This window comes from Coffea eugenioides, chromosome 2, assembly GCF_003713205.1.
Source record: "Coffea eugenioides isolate CCC68of chromosome 2, Ceug_1.0, whole genome shotgun sequence".
NCBI classification, from domain to species: domain Eukaryota; kingdom Viridiplantae; phylum Streptophyta; class Magnoliopsida; order Gentianales; family Rubiaceae; genus Coffea; species Coffea eugenioides.
In genome coordinates, this window is record NC_040036.1 from 78,698,516 (window position 1) to 78,716,583 (window position 18,068).

Here is an 18,068-nt window from a genome sequence, read left to right on the forward strand (position 1 = left end):
AAAGTTTATTCTCTATAATATTTTGGTTGCAAATTTTTTGATTATTTATTGTTAATTATGTTTGACAATGAGTATGTAACTAAAAAGAGTAATTTGAATCTTGTATTAAGTAAAAAATATGAAATGATATACTATTTTTTGATTGTATATGTGATTTGATCCCTAATAATAAACATCACATTTTAGTGTTTTTCTTTAATGTGTGAGTTAATATTAAATTGGTTAAATAATGTAATTGATGAGGGGTAATAATGAAATTATATTATTTTCACTTTCCTAATATCACTTTTTTAATTATCAATTGGGCCTAAGTATTACAAAATAATTAACCTTAATGGAGGTTAGTATAATTTTTAAAAATTACAGGGAGATCAGTGAAATAGTTAGAAACCTTAGGGAAGGTTTCTACGATTATCCCATTTTGATTTGATTAGTCATATCTCTCAAAAGCGTGCGCACAAACCAAAAACAGCGCGTAGAAGCAACTCAAATATAAATTTCATTTTTCATTATTATTATTTACCCCTTTCTCAGCTGTTCAATGGCGGGCAACGTCATCCCTCTTCCTGGTTTCTGATTCACATCTCATCTCAAAACACAAAAAAAAAGAGGAAGTCTCCTGACCATCCTCACCATTTCGTCTCCGCTCTCAAAACCATCCCTCCTCCCCCCAACCTATACTTATATATAATTAGGTATATTGCTTCTGTCGAAATTATGTATTTCGATATATACACGTAGAATTACATATATACATATATATGTATATGTAGGAGACCGAGAATACGATCTTCGATCGGGAAAAAAGGGAGAAATTTTGCAGAGATCGATAGAAAACCCTAGGAAATCACGAGCCTCCGATGTGTGCTATTTTTGTGAGGGAAATGAAGAGATAGGTTGTTGTTGTTGTTGTTGATTAATTTGGGGGAAATGTTTGTTATTAGGGTAAGAGGCTGCCACGGGTTTTGATTTCATTTGGATTTGACATTTTTATGTGTAAAGGTTCACAAGGTTAGGGAATTCTATCTCCAAGCTGGTTTGCTGTTGAATCTAGAATGAGGTGGATCAGATGCTAATTTAGCTTAACTTTCGCTACTTTCAACTTAGGGTGGTTTTGTGAGCTTTTGTTTCCTTCTTTCTTTTTATTTTTGGTTTATTTCTTTAGTTGATATCGATGCTGAGGCAAACATATGGATACGGTGGAGGTGATGGGGCTGATTTCTGAGTTGTTGGTATTGAATATTGTTTACTGGGCTAGATTTTAGGTTTCTTTGGCTGAAAAAATTGGTGATATTTAGCTTTTTAGGATATTCTGGGCTGCTTTTTCTGACTAATGGCGTAAACTGTAGCCTGCCGGAAGCAGTTTTGAGCGTTATTCTGGACTAGAATAGATTGTCGAGAGGTGCACGTGTACTATATTGGTTAGCATTTTGTCAGAGAACTGTATTGACTGTGTGGATTTGAAGAATGAGTTTGGAAAAAGAAGGCCGTAGCTCGCTGGATAGTGCTGTGGATGCAAGTCCCAAAACTGAAAAGTAAGCACCCTGCGTTTGGTGTTATCTAGTTCATTGTTTAGCAAAGTTTTATATCTCATAGCTTTATACTTGAATCTTTATGTTTCTTGGCCCAGGGGATCAAAAATATTGTATACAAGAGAATTTCTTTTATCTTTAAGCGAGTTGGAGATTTGCAAGAAGTTGCCAAGTGATCTTGACAAGTCGCTTTTAAGGTGAAGAATGTTTTTTTGATTGATGATTAAGTGACTACTGAACTAAGTTGTTGTCTCTAGTTTGGTGCATCTTGTTGCATTTTGCTTGCTTTAATACCTGCTCATTCCTTTCTGTAATTCCACAGTTTTCTTATACATTATCACTTCTTAACTTGTATCAGTGAGTTGGAAGATGGTCCACAAAGTACTAATGATCGGCTAAGGACCCATGGCAGCTTACCAGTGCAGGGTTTCAGGCGAACTGAATATGGGTCATCCCCACCAACTCGAGGGGACTCTGCGTACTACTCTCGAGGCATATATGGAAGGTGGGACAGCCGTTCTTCTGGCCGCAGTGACCGAGACAGTGACTCACAATCTGATAGGGAATCAGGTTTGATTTGGGATGTGTATGTGTACTTGACTTCCTTGTGCGTGTTCAGATTGATTTATGTCGGATGCTTGCAACGACTTGATTATACCTTTGGAGGGTGGCCAGTCTGCTTGCTTCTTACCACCTATCTAGTGACTTTTGTTAAGTAACTGACTATATTTGATGAACGCATTGCTTGAGCACCATTAGAATTACATGAATTTCTTGTAGAAATTATGGTTGACTAGTATAGACGTAAAAAAAAAAGTGTTGGCCTAGCCATCTACTAGCCATCTATCCATCTTCAATTTTCAGCTCCTTTGTTTAGTCATATTGCCAAATGAGAATTATTACACAGGTTTCTAGAATCTCGTGAAAGTCATTAAAAACAATTCTAGTGGACAATGTTGTTTTTTGATCTCTGATTTTTTGCCATTGTTACTTTTCATTTTATCGTCTTGTTTTGCTTCTGAACTTACTGCTTGAACACTACGATTTTTATTCTATTTAAACTTAAAATATCATCTCCCGAGAAGTTTCTATATGGTTTATTATTCTTTGAGCATATCCTTCTGAAATTTATGTGAGATATACTAGTATTTGTCAAAATAAAAAAGTTGAGAATGTCTGTGAGAATAAGTTGTATACAAAGGGAATATCACTATCACATACAAGTTAGTTTAGGGAATTTGATATGTCTTGATGTTTGATGACAGAGAAATTTAAAATCTAGAAACCTAGAGCAGTTAAGTAATTTTTCTATGTATATGTGTGTACATTATATATATATATATATATATATATTTTGGTAGTAGTTATAACTTTACATCACTTTGATACTGCTCTTTTGAATATGTATGCACAACATGTCAACAAAACCACACTTAACAGAAAATCATGTACCTATTACTGTAATAAAGTAAAGCCTACTGCTTTCAGTGATCTAGTTTCAGATAATCTTATAGGCTACGGAGCTGCAAAGCCAAGTTATTTTGTATTCTGATATGTGAAGGATAATTTGATGTCATTTTAAATTGAAGAGTTTCTCCACCACCTTGGGATTTTGGGATGGGCCTTGGTGCAGTTGTGAGGTTGTTTTATTATCATATTTGTAGCCTGTGTCACTTTAAAACACAATGGTTGCTCCATTTTGACTACTGTATTTTACTGGTTAGGAATGTGTAGAAAAAGGGTATTACTGCTATCTACACTTGTAAGCTTAAATTTGATGTCTTGCTTATATTGCAATATCAATGAATTTTACCCCAGTTATTTTACCTGATTCCACATCTATAGCCTACATTTTTGTTCACCATATTAAGAGAATAAAAAGTTTTATTGAGACTATGTTATTGCTAAGTGGCTTCCAGCTTATTTATCTTCAAGTTAATTAGCTTTCTGGAATGTCGAGTTACTTTAAGAATTTTTTTTGGATTAATGGATTTCTCTCCGCTATGCTATGATGTCTATGTTCCAGTGGCTAATTTGTGTAGTTTTGTTGCTTGCAATCCTGTTAAACTTGTGATTCATTTCTTCTCTTTCTTTATTCTTCTTCTTCTTCTTCTTCTTGTTCTGATCTTCTGAATCATTCAAATGATATGTAGAGTCTGGAAGGCGCTATAACAACCAATCTCGAAGGTCTTGGCAGGGAACTGAGCATGATGGGCTTCTTGGTAGTGGTTCATTTCCAAGACCATCTGGATACACAACGGGGGTCTCTACTCCAAAGCTTCGAGCAAATGATCATTACCAACTTAACAGGAGCAATGAGCCATATCATCCTCCTCGCCCTTACAAGGTCCACTTTCACCTATCACTAGGGGTGGCAATGGGGCGGGGGACACCTCCCCCAACCCCCGCCCCGTTGCATTTTAATTCCCCCTGCCCCCGCCCCGTCCCCTGCGCCCGGCTTCCCCCGCCCCGCTTCCCCCGCGGGGGCACCCGTGGGCTTAAAAAAATTTTATTATATAATTTCATTATAATTAAATTTGAGCAAATAATCAAGTACTAAAATATTAACACATCACCAAATTATTATTTATTATAACTTCACAATTGAAACTCATACAAATAATTAAATAAAGGTTATTTGAATACAATCTAATATGATAAAACAAATATAACTAAAATAATCAAGTTTTCACTTTTGATACAAATACAATCACTAAATTATTATTGTATTTTTTTTAGAAAAGTGTTATTGTATTAAGTGTAGTTAGAAATTTAACATAAATGTATTCATAAATTTAGTATCAATAATTAATAATTTTTATTAATAGACATGTATAATTAGTAGTATAATTGATAATATCATTATATATATAATTATGTACATATATATATATATTTTCAAACGGGTGGCGGGGCGGGGGAGTATACCCCCGTCCCCCGCCCCGTTTCTAAACTGGGGGAAAAAATTCCCCCCCGCGGGGCGGGTGCCCGCCCCCGTTGCCATCCCTTCACTCCTGTAGTGCTGCTCTTTGTTGTGGTTTCTCAGTTACATCTATATTTTGACATTTTGTAAACAAATTTGGAATTTTTTTTTCTGTTTAGTTCTTATTTTTCTCTCTTGCTTTGTTCTTTTTATTTCTTTGGCATAAGCATATTATCCATATTCAGATGAAAATTGTATAAGAGATACTTCTCTGAACTTAGCCTTCCCTAAATTTTAATTTCCTCAGGCAGCACCACTGTCACGAAGAGATACTGACTCATACAATGATGAGACATTTGGTTCAACGGAGTGTACAAGTGAGGACAGAGTTGAGGAAGAAAGGAGGAGGAGAGGTATTGTAGACCTGGAGTGATGAGCTCAGTATTTTCCCTTGATTATGCCTTCTTTTGGCTTTCTGATTATGTTCTAAGTTGTTTTCCTGAAATTTTTTCTAGCTTCTTTTGAGTTGATGAGGAAGGAACAACAAAAGGCTCTGCAGGAGAAGCAGCAATCTAGTCTTGAGAAGTCTAAAGCTGATGCTTCTTCAGATATTTCTGTCCTGTCGGATGACATTAATGAGGAAAAGGTTATTCTGGACAGGGACAATGAGTTAGATTCAACCACTAATCCATCTATTTCAAGCATCGATAGTGGAAAATGTGCTTTACCATCACATGCTACGTGTAGACCTCTTGTTCCCCCAGGTTTCAAAAATGCAGTTGTGGAGAAGACTTCTGGAGTCAAATCCTTGACCCAGTCTTATTCAGTAGAGGTAACTCATATGGCTTTCTATCCCCATGAATCATTTTTATCTTTCTATTGGAAAAAGACTATACCTGGACCGCCTTGTCATATTTAATCAGTAGCTCACTCCATTGCATGACAAGTTTTGTGACTAGCAGCCCCACAAATTTTTTTTTTTTTTTTTGAAAATTTATGGACCTGATATTTGTCATTTGCAACAAATAGTTTATATTCCCTGCTTTTGCTTAAAGTGATATGAAGTATCATAACAAGAATGGTTAACCATGTATTTAAGTTGAAAGTCAATATTAAGCAAATAAAATGATACGTCACAGCAAGAATTTTTCCAGTAGGCTTCTTTGATCAGATAGAGTGAGATTATATGGAATGTCACTGGAAAGCAATGGAAAAGAACTGGATGTGATGCTCTCCCCAAATGTGGTCCTTTTCATGCATGTTGTCTGATTCTTCAGGTTATGGGGGCTGTATTAGAATATTTAAGCATTTATAGTGGCCTTCTGTAATCTAGCATGTAACTTTTGTTCATATTTGGGGATATATGTACAAAATAGTAGGACGATCATTTTTGTTTGTTTACTCTCCATTGGATTTCTGATTGTATCTTTTGGCATGGCCTATATTGGCACCTATTCTGAGTCACATTTGCTAGTTATCAATGATCACTTCTAGGCTGTTATTTTATTTCATAATCTATCTATAGTTGCAACATATTGGAAAAACTAGCCGGGTCAAAACCTTTTTCATTCCTCTGTCCAGAACAGCCTATATTAGCACCTATTCCGAGTCTCATTTGCTAGTTATCAATGACCACTTCTAGGCTGTCATTTTATTTGATATTCTATCTAGTCACTACATATTGGAAAAACTGGCAGTGTCAAAACCTTTTTCATTCCTCTGTCCAGAATGGCACTCTTGGTAGTCTGGAAAGAAAATTTTCAGGAGAAATAAGTTTGAGCAATGAACCGCCTGAAGATAAGACGACGCATACATTGTTGAGTAACAAGGGTGAACAAATTGCCAATTCATCATCAAATTCAGATGTTTCCAGCAAGAAAACTGGCATGGTAGATTTTCTACATCAAACTTCCATCCTTCCAGAGGCCCATGAAGCCCTGGATGAACCTGAAATGATCAAGCTCAATGCCAAAGCATCAGGACTCAAACTTGGTGGAGATTTGCGTGAGACTGATGCAACATCAATTCTGGAAAAGATTTTTGGCAATGCATCAACAGTGAATGGCAATGACTCTACAGATTCTGTCGAGGTAATTTGTCTTGCTCACGTACTTCTGGTCATGCCCCTGCTTTGTGCATATCCTGGATTGTGGGTTTTGTTAACAAAAAACAAGGCACCGTTCTTGTTTTTCTTGCATTGCATGTTTGTCGAAGTTTACAAATGCTTGTGTCTAGGGAGTGTATGCCTCATTGTCAAGCTGAACTGGAAAGATATCATATTGATGATTTCCTTCTTTTTTCCCCCTCTCCTAGCATCATGATGATATACCAGATGAATCTTGGAGCAAAAAATCTGTTCATTCGTCAAAGTTTGCCCGTTGGTTTGTTGAAGAAGGTACGGAAATTTTTAGGAAATTGCTTTTCGTGCTCCGTTATCCTGTTCAGACTGTCATCACTTATCTTGTTGCAGAAAGGAAGACAGAAGATGACCACTCCTCAGGTAGGCCAAATGATTTGCTCTCGCTGATTGTTGGTCATGATAAAGGAAGAAATCAAGTTGATACAAAGATTTTCGAGCATTTTCCAGCTGAGTTTCCTGATCAGAGAACTGAAATTGCTAATAAGCCTATAACAAATGCATCCTCTGCAACAATTGGAGTCTCCAAGTCATTATCCTGTTCAAATAAGCAAGAGGTAGTTCCAGCCATCCTAACCTGTGAAGACCTTGAGCAGACAATTTTGTCAGAATATGGTGAGAAGAGTCCAACTTCATTACCACCTTTGGAAGGCTGGAGTTTTTCTGGTGCAAAGTCTGGACGACCTACAGCACATGTTGATAATCATGCATCTCAACACCTCCTTTCACTGTTACAAAAGGGAGCCAGCCAGAAAAATGCAACACCGAGCATTCCCGCAGATATTGATCCTTCAGAAATACAACCTGTTTCTGATGTTTGTGATGTTGGTCCTGCCCCCTACAAGACTGGGGAGAAAGTTGGCAAGAATAGTAGCACTTTGGGAGAAACACTTACTCTCGAAACTCTTTTTGGGACTGCTTTTATGAAGGAGCTCAAATCAGTCGAAGCACCTGTTTCTGTCCAAAGGGGTTCTGTTGGTTCTGCACAAACTGAATCTTTGGAACCGCAAGGACTATCCTTTCCTATTACTGATAATGGTTTATTTCCTACGACATTTGATCAAATAGGACTGGATAAGATGACTGATGAAAAGAATTTGTTGGTGTCAAGTCACAGGCAGCAAATAAAGATGGATAAAACTGAAAAATGGCTGGGATTAAACGATCCTCAAACCGAGTTGAACTTATCAAAGCAACAATATGAACTTGTTTCGAAACATGTTGGCTTCGATGGATCAGTTGAATACCAGCTGCCTGAAGAGGAAAGCTTAATTGCTGTCAGTGAAGATCTAAATGCTCGACTTTTTAGGTCAATGCCTGGCAAATTTTCAAGTAAAAAGGAATCCTCAGCCTTGACTGCACCAGGCGATATGGCAGAGAAACTGGCAGCAATTGGTGCTGCAGTCAAAGATGAGAGGTCCATGACTGGTTCAGATGGGCCGCCCTTTTTACATGGTCCTATTAACCAGATGGAACACGAAATTCCGTATCGTGATTTTCATGTTCAAACATCAGCTTCCCACTTTCATTCAATGCAGATGAGTCATGAGAGGCCATTGCTCAACCCGCTGGATTCTCATCCTGCTCACATGAATTCCCAAATGAAGTTCATTGGTAGGGAGAGCATGATTCAGCATGATGCTCCTGCCAATCAGCAATTTCCTGTAAATATGCTTCGTCCTCCCTTCTATCAGCCTAGTGTGGGTGTGACTGGGTTTGATCATCCTGCGCATCATGCAATGCTGCAGCAAATGCAGATGGCAGGTGGTCTGTCTCCACACATGGAAAACGACTTTTCAAGGGGTGCCCCAGCCCCTCATCTTGGTAATCAAGCACCTGGTTTATTGCAGGAACTCAACCCAATGCCAGGATATCCTTTTGGGCCCCGTCAGCCCAACATTGGTGGCCTTGGAATGCCATTTCCAGGTAGAGAAGCCTTTTGCTTTTTTTTTTTTTTTTTGGGTGTGTGTGTTTCTCCTCCCACATTCACAAGTTAAAAGTCTATATGCTTTTAATGCACTTGCTTCTGTGAATGATGAAGGATCCATGTTGATGATGAGCATCCTGCATTCTTTATATCGAAGATATCACTGTTGCTCCTGGCTCCTATGTAACTTTCCTTATCTTATGTTCTGTTTTTCTGAGGCAGTTTATTGTGATCCAAGGCCTACCTATGATCATATCTGAGCCTTTCAACTTTAAGCTTAAAAGTTGATTTTAAAAAATCAGCCCTCAAGATGCTTCTGGAAACAGCTTTTAGATGTTCAAAAACTGTGAAAACGAAAACTTATTTTTAATTTTTGAAACAGCTGATTTATACTTTAAGATGTCCACACCTTTAAAAATAGAAATGCACTTCTGCTTTTTCAAATGGCTTATTCAAACTTAAAAACAAAAAATGAAGAAGAAGAAGAAAAGAAAGAACTTAAGCTGAAGACACCATAAAGTATTCCAAATGTTCCTAGGGAAACATGGTCCAAGTTGACTTTGGTGTATGACTTTATGGTATGCTTTTTACCAGTTGTGCTATAGGAACAATTTCATAGCTCAGCATTGGTAGTCACTCAAAATGTGTCTTCTTACATTCGCTTTCTTGATCAACTGAATTAGAAAGCTTGCTGATCTGTTTATCTGGTATGAATGGTAAGCTAGTGCTAGTTTTCATGGTTTCTATATAAATAGAAGGTTGATTTTGTGTTTCTTTTGGATGCATTAGCTCCTGATGTCAACGGTGGTAGCAATCACCCAGAGGCTTTTCAAAGGTTGGTTGAAATGGAACTTAGGGCTAAATCAAAGCAGATCCCTCCTTTTGCTGTTGGTCATAGCCAGGCTATGTACGGTCATGAGCTTGACATGGGTTTCCGCTATAGGTAGTCGATCGTGAATATGATCTGGCTTGCTATTTGTCCATCATCTTGGCTCCAGCTGTGACTGGTACATGCTGAATTGGGGATAAATGTCATTTATGTGCAATCAAGTTGGGCTTCTTTGCATTTGATCCTTTGAAATTGGCATTCAAAAATGAGGGGAAAAGCAAAATCTGTAATGTCCTTCCAGTATTTTGTGTGCAGGATCTTTGTAGTTTCACTAGCAATCTATTTTTCTTTGTCCTTTTTTTTTTTTGTTTTTGTTATTTTTTCCCTGGGTTTCTTCATAACTTGGTATATTTGTTAATATCTCTCTGTTATGTCAGCCACTGCATTTGCGACAACTAAAGGCGCGACTGAACTCAGTCAAGAGACTGACTCTTAGAGTTTAGTGGATATTGAGGGGCTTAACGTGGGCTCGAGCATCTTTATTACTGCATCTGCCAGTGTTCCAAAATGAGCCCCCCTGAGACAAGTCTGAGCCCAGTAGAAGTTGAATCAGCCAACGTTTTGAGTTTTGAGCTACCGGTTTTTGCATCCCAATTATTTAAGATTCTTCTTTTTGCACCACAACTCACCTGTGTTCTCGGATTCCCAAACCCTATTATAAATCCCGTCTTACCCTGCCTGGCATGATCTGAACACAATATTCAGTAGTGTTTGGTGAATTTAACGGTTTATGTCAAGACTTGACCGCTCTTAAAATCACCGAATGAAAACGTGGGTCTTCCCTCACTTGACTATCAGATTGACGCTTAACAATCTTGTGGTAGAGACTTCAGGCTGAGGAATTGCAATCTACCCCATGGAACTCATCTTTTTGAACAATTTCCTTTAATCAGTAGAAAGACTCCTACTGAATTGGGGAGTTGACCATTGAATTTGATTCGCGTCCAAAGTCTCTTAACTCAGAAATTAGATGTTCGTCGGATGCGCAAATGATGTTCATGACATTTTCCAAGAACGGAGGGACTTGATAGATTACTAAATACTCTGCCAGCGTAGAATAAGAAATAATCATGAGATGACTAACAGAAATTTAAACATGTGTACATATATACATAATTGCTATACATAGTGATTCCATCTAACATTTGGTAGCAGCAAAACTTCTTAAAAGCAAGAGAATCAAAACTGTCATCCGCCTTCCACCCCAGCCAACAGGCGACAGCCCATGCCCACCAAAAGTAAACACAGAGCGAGAAACCAAAGCCAGCATCAGCCATCCAGAACGGCGTGGCTGGAAAGAAACCTATATAAGCTGGCTTGTTACAGGAACTCCATCTCCGAATGCCACCAAAAACATGTGACCTAACGTGCGTACATTGGACAGACACGGACATTTGAAAGTCCATGCAACAAACATAGAATATCACACAAGGGCATATAATATGAACTGTTGCAATCATAGCCCACAGCTTCAACCACATAACCTAGCTGATAATCCATTGTAAATAACTAAATCAGCAGAGACTTCCAAGCTAGTGAACGGAAAAAAGAACTAAAGGACACATTAGCACTTCCCACCTTCAAACCTATCACAAAGATCAAACCATGTGCTCTAGCTTCTAAGCTGGGATCATTTTGTTGGGCGCTTTCTGTTTATATTCTTCTGTACCCCGCCCAGATGAGGCAATTAATCTCCTCTGCACCAACCGACGAGAAAAGTATTAGGGCATAAAGATTCGAAAGAACAGAGCATTGTCAAGCAAGTAAATAACATGTCTTGGAACAGAAGAAAACCATCCAAACAGACTTGAGGACTATGAAGAGTTACGCAACCCAACTGTTTTCTCAAAATACATCAGCTCTCCACAAAGTTCTGCGGCTGCAGGAAAGTCAACATATCCAACTCCTCCAACACTCACCTTGTCTACCCTCACATCAACCCCCCCCCCCCTTTCTCTCTCTCTCTCTCTCTTCCCCAAACCAAAAACCCCAAAATAGAGAATGAAATCAAAGGAAAATGGAGAAAAAAAGATTTAAAAATAAAATCATACATCAAATAACAATGTTATCCATTCCGAAGAGGGTACTCAATATTTTTCTCCAGCAAACAAGAGAAGCCAGTAGGTTATTGCTTGCATTGCTTGCCAACTCGGAAAATACACAACAAAACAGCATTCTATTAGGGCTACTAAACAACAACTGCACTACCATATGTTACCCAGGGAAACCATTAGTAAAGTTTACCTAGATCCAAATATAGTTTTTACATCGCTAGCTTTTGTAATGACAAACTCAGACCAAAAGTATCCCAAGAAGTTGAACAGAGAACAGAAGATGTGAAAGAATCAAAATCATGTAAGAATCATGAATTTTACATCAGCTTATGCTGAATAGTGATGCAAAAGCAAAGTTGACAAACTGAGGGAAAAAACTGAATAACTGAATAAGTCCTGGTAATCATGCAAAATTTAGATCTATCCTGATTAGGTACCATTACATGACTGGAGGATCACAAGATTGTTCAGCACACAACCGAGATCATATTGGATTACAAGTGAAAGCCCAACAGTGAATGGATTACATCCTATACAACCATAAGCATTTATTGTCATACTGAAAACATAATTGGCATTGAAGAAGATCACAGAATACAAGTAGGTCAATCTACAGTAAAAAACTGATGCCAGTTAAGTCTTCTTTCTAATATGTAGATGAAGCTGCTGTTATCATGTAACTTACAGTAAACAGAAGATTGACAATGGAGAAAAAGACTCAAAAGCTAGGAATACTGAAAAGCTTACATGATCCTCAAATTCAGGGCTCACTAAATTGACAGAAAGGTTCTTCATCAGCATCAGCACCTGCATAAAACACAGAACAAAACCCTTATAAATTGCCAGTTTACACCAAAGCAAGCAAGATAAGGATAAACTAAGCTAAATGGCATCTATGTTACCATGAAGGTTACTGAGAAATGCAACATACAAAATGAGCATGCAATGTGCTTGAATGGGTGCAAACAATTTTTTTAATAGTAAATCCTGTACCCAAACAGCTAATGCTGGGCAAGAGAAGAAGGAATTCCAGACATCAAACAAGGAACAGTAGCAAGACATCAACTAAAAACTTCTATCACATCATGTATTAGCAAGGATCTCCACAATTAATTTGAAAACTAAGGGCAAGAGTGCACTGATTTAAAGAAAAGGAAAAGTAGGAAAACAGGAACTTTGGATCTATACATGGCTGTTTCTGTGTATGTTCTACATTTCGACCTCAAGTCAGTTCTACAGGCTTTAAACTCCACATGTAGGTCTTGAATCTTGAAGCAAGTCTTACACTCATATAAAACAAGTTTGAGCAGGCTCATCAGTATGAGTAAAAGAACTTTGTACTTATCCATTGACTAGCACAGAACACAAGCAATATCATTAGTTGTCTAATACTGCAGGAAATAACTAACTTTCTATTGCACATAGGCATTATCCAGAGATCTTTTCTAAGAAGGTCATTTCAATAGAGGTGAAACCAATATGTGCAAAAAGCCAGCATGAACAGAAGAGAAGACCAAATAATGATCTTTGACCCTGACATTGAAGGCCCCACCTTTGTTACAAAACTAAATCCGACATATGATAAGTTGATACTCAATTTTGGTAACTATGGAGATATGTATGATAGACATACATACTTCAATGAGAAAGGGCAAGTGCCCCTGCTCATGATAGCTCACAGGATACCCACCACAGATAACTAAGACGAACAAAGTAAAAAACCCGATAAAGCAGGGAAAAAAGCCTATCAAATGTTTTTAACTTTACAAACCATTACAGCCAAATGAGAGTTACAGCAGCTAAGCTCTAATTATCTCCTACCATCCAGGCATTTACAGGGTCCATCTTCTTTAGACTCAAAATAACTGTTTTTGGCATTCCTTCATCTTATCATAAACAAAATTCCAGAAAAAATAATGGCTTTAGGGTGACATACCGTCTCCATATTAATTGGGTCCATCTTCCTTAGTCTCAGCAAATGATCACTTGCATTGGGATCAAAGATGCTACCAATGAAGCTATACACTTGAGCAAAATCCGGCATTACTGTTCCCAACAACAAAGACATCAATACTGTAGCATATTTGAGAATGACATCTGATGAAACTTAAACATGCTATCAAAAACAAGACACACGAAGTAGAATAATATCCATAAAAGGAAAAAATTCAAGAAAAAATGAAATGCGAGACAGAAAACGGTACAATCAAGGCAACAGGTGAATCTCAGATTCCCATTCAATACACACATACAAGACCAGAAAAGGTCAAGACAGACTTCAACTGAGAAGCAAAGAAGAACTCAACTGTTTCCCTCCAAAATTCAGAAATTGTCATTTGTTGACTTTCAACAAAGAAGATACACATTATTTATCGGGGAGATAGAGAGATGGACGTACATTCATACAGTACAGGATAATCAAACACCACTGACTTGCAGTATATGACATCATTATTGCAGGAAGCAAAATGCATTAACCTTTTCTTGTATTATTAATTAGCAAATATATTGTGTATGTGTGACAAGGAGAAAACTTAACCCAACCATTCCGTTTCCTTTGTAAACTTTTCGCATCCCTTGATCCCAAATTTCCAATACAACGGACTTATCAGAGTTTGAAACTAGCTTTTGCAGTATTCCATCAAATCTTAAATTGGAAGATATGGGCTCAATCAATCAGACTCTTACTGTGGCAACCAAATAAACTAAAATTTGAAACCAAAAAATTCTCATATTTTACCTTTCTTTCCACTCACTTCAACATGGTATGGTAACTCTGCAATCTCTTTAAACATGCAAAATGTTTGAGAGACCATAGAGATGATATATTTTAGTCTTTAATTACCACTTGATCACGGAATAATGATCATAAAGGTGTTTTAACCAAATTAACTTGTTTCAAGAAAATACAAACCTCTGGCTGGCTTGTTATCTTTCTCCTTTACTTGATCACTTGTCTCATTGATAGGCCAAATCCTTGGAGTGCTTTCATTGCTGCTGCTGCTATAATTGTGTGTGATTGTAGCACCAGCTAAGCCCATATCTTTATCTGATAAAGGAAACATACTTTATATTAATCAAGAAGCAATGAAGTTATCAATTCCAAAATCTACCAGAACCGGTAAAAACAAAGGGAACCGGTATCATACAGAGGTCAGAAAAGATAAACAAACCTTTCGTCAGGTATAACGTATTTGCTGTTGGTACCGTATTGTATGTCCAAGGAGACACAACAGGGTTGCTTACTGAATTGCCAGGAACTGACAAGGAATCAGGCCTCATAACGTACTTCGGTTCAACCAACGCAGAGGAGGAATGCAATTGCCCAGTAACCTGGGGTCCAGCTGCAGCAGGCAGGCAGGCATGTTAGTATAATAATAATAATATAATAAAAAGTCTCATAAGATGGCAAGGTCTATAATAGATAATTCCAACCAGTTTTTGGGGCTTTTTGCGGGTATGGATGTGATGCTTTCCTCTTTGGCCGAGGAGGAGGCACATGTTCGCTTGTCCCACTTTTTTGCACCTTTAAAAAGTATTTTTGTGCATGGCTACGTATCTGCAAGAATCACATTTTAGCATCTGGAATAAAGCAGATAGAAGCATATTGAAGAAAATCTGAAAAAATCTAATTGTTGGAGGGGGGGAAAAAAAGAGAAAAATATGCTACATGGACTGGAGAAAAAGATATAACCCCCAGGAAAATGAGTACCAACATTTAAATCACAACCCAACAAGTTCATTAGCAGCAACCATAGAATCATTCAGGCAGAATGATATACAAGCAAGACTTCGTCTAGAGAACTAAACCACAAAAATAATGAATCACAACAAATGTAACAGGTTCTCCAGATATAAAGCAACATTTTCACAAAAGTAGGTTCAGAATAATGAAACAGATCAACTTATAAAACAGAAAAAGGTAATGCGCCATAATACTATAAACATCCGAACATGCAAACAGATGCCATCAAATCACAAGACAAAGTAGTCACAATAAATGAAAGGTTCATCAAACTAAAAGTTTTCAATCTTCAGTAGATACAACTAATGACATGTTCCGAGCATCTCCATAGCGTTGAACAAATGAGGAATAGAATTGAAGACAGTTTTTTTTTTTTTCTGAATTCTCAACCTGAGTCAATGCCTAACCCTGAGGGATAAAACCATTTCATGCTTATGGGAAAAACTTACCTACACCAGGTTCACAGGCACCAGGTCAATGACACAGCACGTGAAGCGCGTGTTAACTAAAACAACTCCAGTATCAACCCCTCACGTGCCACACAGTTGGCCAGGTACTTGTGCACCAAGTGTAGGTTTTTCCCCTGCTTATAAACCTCAACAGAAAATAACAAAGGAAAAAGAAACCTTAACTTCAGTATAAATCTTCACGCAATACAAAGGAGAGACAAAATTTATCCCAGACGAAAAACCAGAATATGGATATAAGAAATTTTTCCCTTGGATAGTTTTCAATGAATGACTAGTCAAAATACCAAGTCAATATCAAGCAACATTAAATGGCATGAGAAATTTGAGTATCGACATGCAGTTACCTGGATAACTGTTTTTGACCCAACAAAAGCTTCAATCTTTTTCCAGTCCCGGTCAAATCTAAAAGTAACAGGTAAATCAGAAAAGTGAAAGGTATCAAAAGATAATCTCAGTCTGGGAAATAAAAAATTTTAACTTTAAAAATAATACTGTTTATTATGTTAACCCATGTATATGCAATAAAGATCTTGAACCACCTTATATAGTGCTCATCGTACTTCTGATCCTTATACAAAAGGCATCATTTTTCTTACTCAATCCAAAGCCTTGAATCCATAAAGTACCTTCTACAATGACCTCAGCTATTACATCAACAACTAAAAGAATCCCCAAACCCTCCATGCAATTACCAAAAATAAAGATAGAAATCCAACTTAAAGACCAAAAAAATTAAAAACAAAATTATCCCTCAATCCAAAAAACCCTAATTACACACCCTCACTTCCATCCCAAATTCAACTAAAAAGCACTCGAATTACAACAAAAAATTCACTAAATTTAATCCTACTATTTTCAAATAAAAAAACCAAACCTTTCCAACCCAGAATAATACAAAGAAACAGAGGCATATTATCTATCACCTAAAATACAATTACTTACAGTTGAAGAGCTTCTAGAAACTTGTCATGCTCTTGGTCAGTCCAGCTCTCTCTAGACTTGGTGATGGTATACGGCTTCCGGACCTTCTTATTTGGATCCTCCGAAACCACACCGGTGCCAGAATCAATCACGTTACCGGTGCCGGTTGTACCAGTAACATTTGTCGGCGGTTGCAGGGAATGCAGACCAGGAAGACCCACTTTCATCGGATCCCCCATGCCCGGGAAATAGTAAAAATCTTGCTGGTGAGCCGCAGGTGGAGTTGGATAAACCGAAACCATATATGTAAACCGAATATACAAGCAAAATTTTCAGAAATGGTAAAAAAGAAAAGAACAAAATATTCTTTTGCTCTTTGGGTTTTAGTTTTTGGTTTGGTGTTCAGAGCGTGACATAGTGTGTGTTGTGTGTGTTGTTTTGGATGGTCAGAGTGAGGAGGAGGAGAATGGGGCCAAAGCGTGGTCGGGTTTAAATAAGTATGACGTAACCGACTTTGGAGGGGAAGGAACAAGTGGATCTTCAACCGTCCACGTGGATTCCAACGAGTGATGGGTTTAAGTATGGGGGCCTTCTGTGTCAACATCTGCTTGGCCTGATTTCCGCAGAAGGACTTGGACCACTTTTAAACTTGTACCGTTAAACGAATTTTCAATTGGGTAGTTGCAATGCATGACTACTGCGCATCCAAATATTTTCCTTGGAAAAAATTAGTACTAAAAATTCCTTCTTTTTCCATTTTTTCCCTCTCATTTATTATTCATTTCGTCAAAATGAGGAAAAAAATTTTAAAAGCATAGCTTTTAAAAAAAAAGAATATATTTCTCTCTCTCTCTCCCTCTCTCTCTTTTTAATTTTTAATTTTTAATTTTCCTCTTTGACAGCTTATCACCGTTTAAACGTGTTTACAGATAGTTAAATATCTCTATCATGATTTGATAACTTAAATAAATATCTTTGACAACTATGAATAACTATAACATGCCAATTAAGTCCTTTTTTTTTTTTCCTTTTTGTGCATAGATATTTGCTCATAATACTAGTAAGCTGGCAAAAATACAAGTTTACCAGATCAAATGTTTCTTCTCAAAAATACCCAAACCAATTTTAGAAAGTAAAAAGAATAAAAGATGCAACTAATTCAAATAGTTACCTTTTTTTTATTTTCAACTTTTTAAAATAACATTCGAATGCTTACCTCATTGAATTGCTTGGATAGAGACAATCACCTTATCATTTTGTTTGAAACTTGACAGTTGGAAAACTATACCTTAAAAAAACCGAAAGACGAAAACCACGCTCGCCCATATTCGATACAATGATGCTGGTTTAATATCACTAGTTTCGTGACATAGCAGAAAGTAGTGAAATCAGGCGTTTACCTAGAGAATCCAACCTGCCCATATTGGGGTGTGCTAGAAAGAAGAAATGGTTTTGGTAACCTCCAAGGAG

At 37.4% G+C, this 18,068-nt stretch overlaps 2 protein-coding genes across 6 annotated transcripts; one reads left to right on the forward strand and one right to left on the reverse strand.

Moving 5' to 3' along the window:
• The first annotated feature begins 559 nt into the window (after nucleotides 1-559).
• On the forward strand, nucleotides 560-9,715 carry LOC113760414. 2 transcript variants are annotated; one of them, XM_027302980.1, is made up of 11 exons: nucleotides 560-1,535; nucleotides 1,631-1,729; nucleotides 1,891-2,102; nucleotides 3,686-3,879; nucleotides 4,763-4,868; nucleotides 4,971-5,287; nucleotides 6,183-6,545; nucleotides 6,769-6,850; nucleotides 6,926-6,955; nucleotides 7,043-8,518; nucleotides 9,309-9,715. In XM_027302980.1, exons 1-11 carry the CDS (start codon nucleotides 1,468-1,470, stop codon nucleotides 9,464-9,466), a joined length of 3,105 nt encoding a protein of 1,034 aa, XP_027158781.1. In that variant the 5' UTR covers nucleotides 560-1,467; the 3' UTR covers nucleotides 9,467-9,715. The 2 variants fall into 2 exon arrangements, with proteins under 2 accessions (XP_027158781.1, XP_027158780.1); XM_027302979.1 differs by having other exon boundaries at nucleotides 6,926-8,518.
• Nucleotides 9,716-10,463: 748 nt separating this feature from the next.
• LOC113761569 (protein REVEILLE 3) lies at nucleotides 10,464-17,042 on the reverse strand. Of its 4 annotated transcripts, none has more exons than XM_027304627.1 (9): nucleotides 16,620-17,042; nucleotides 16,022-16,079; nucleotides 14,898-15,021; nucleotides 14,636-14,806; nucleotides 14,377-14,511; nucleotides 13,399-13,508; nucleotides 12,210-12,269; nucleotides 10,987-11,105; nucleotides 10,464-10,892 (listed from the first exon to the last, which is right to left on the reverse strand). In XM_027304627.1, exons 1-8 carry the CDS (start codon nucleotides 16,898-16,900, stop codon nucleotides 11,028-11,030), a joined length of 1,017 nt encoding a protein of 338 aa, XP_027160428.1. In that variant the 5' UTR covers nucleotides 16,901-17,042; the 3' UTR covers nucleotides 10,464-10,892; nucleotides 10,987-11,027. The 4 variants fall into 4 exon arrangements, with proteins under 4 accessions (XP_027160428.1, XP_027160427.1, XP_027160426.1 ...); XM_027304626.1 differs by having other exon boundaries at nucleotides 10,464-10,896; XM_027304625.1 differs by having other exon boundaries at nucleotides 10,464-11,105.
• Nucleotides 17,043-18,068: the final 1,026 nt, after the last annotated feature.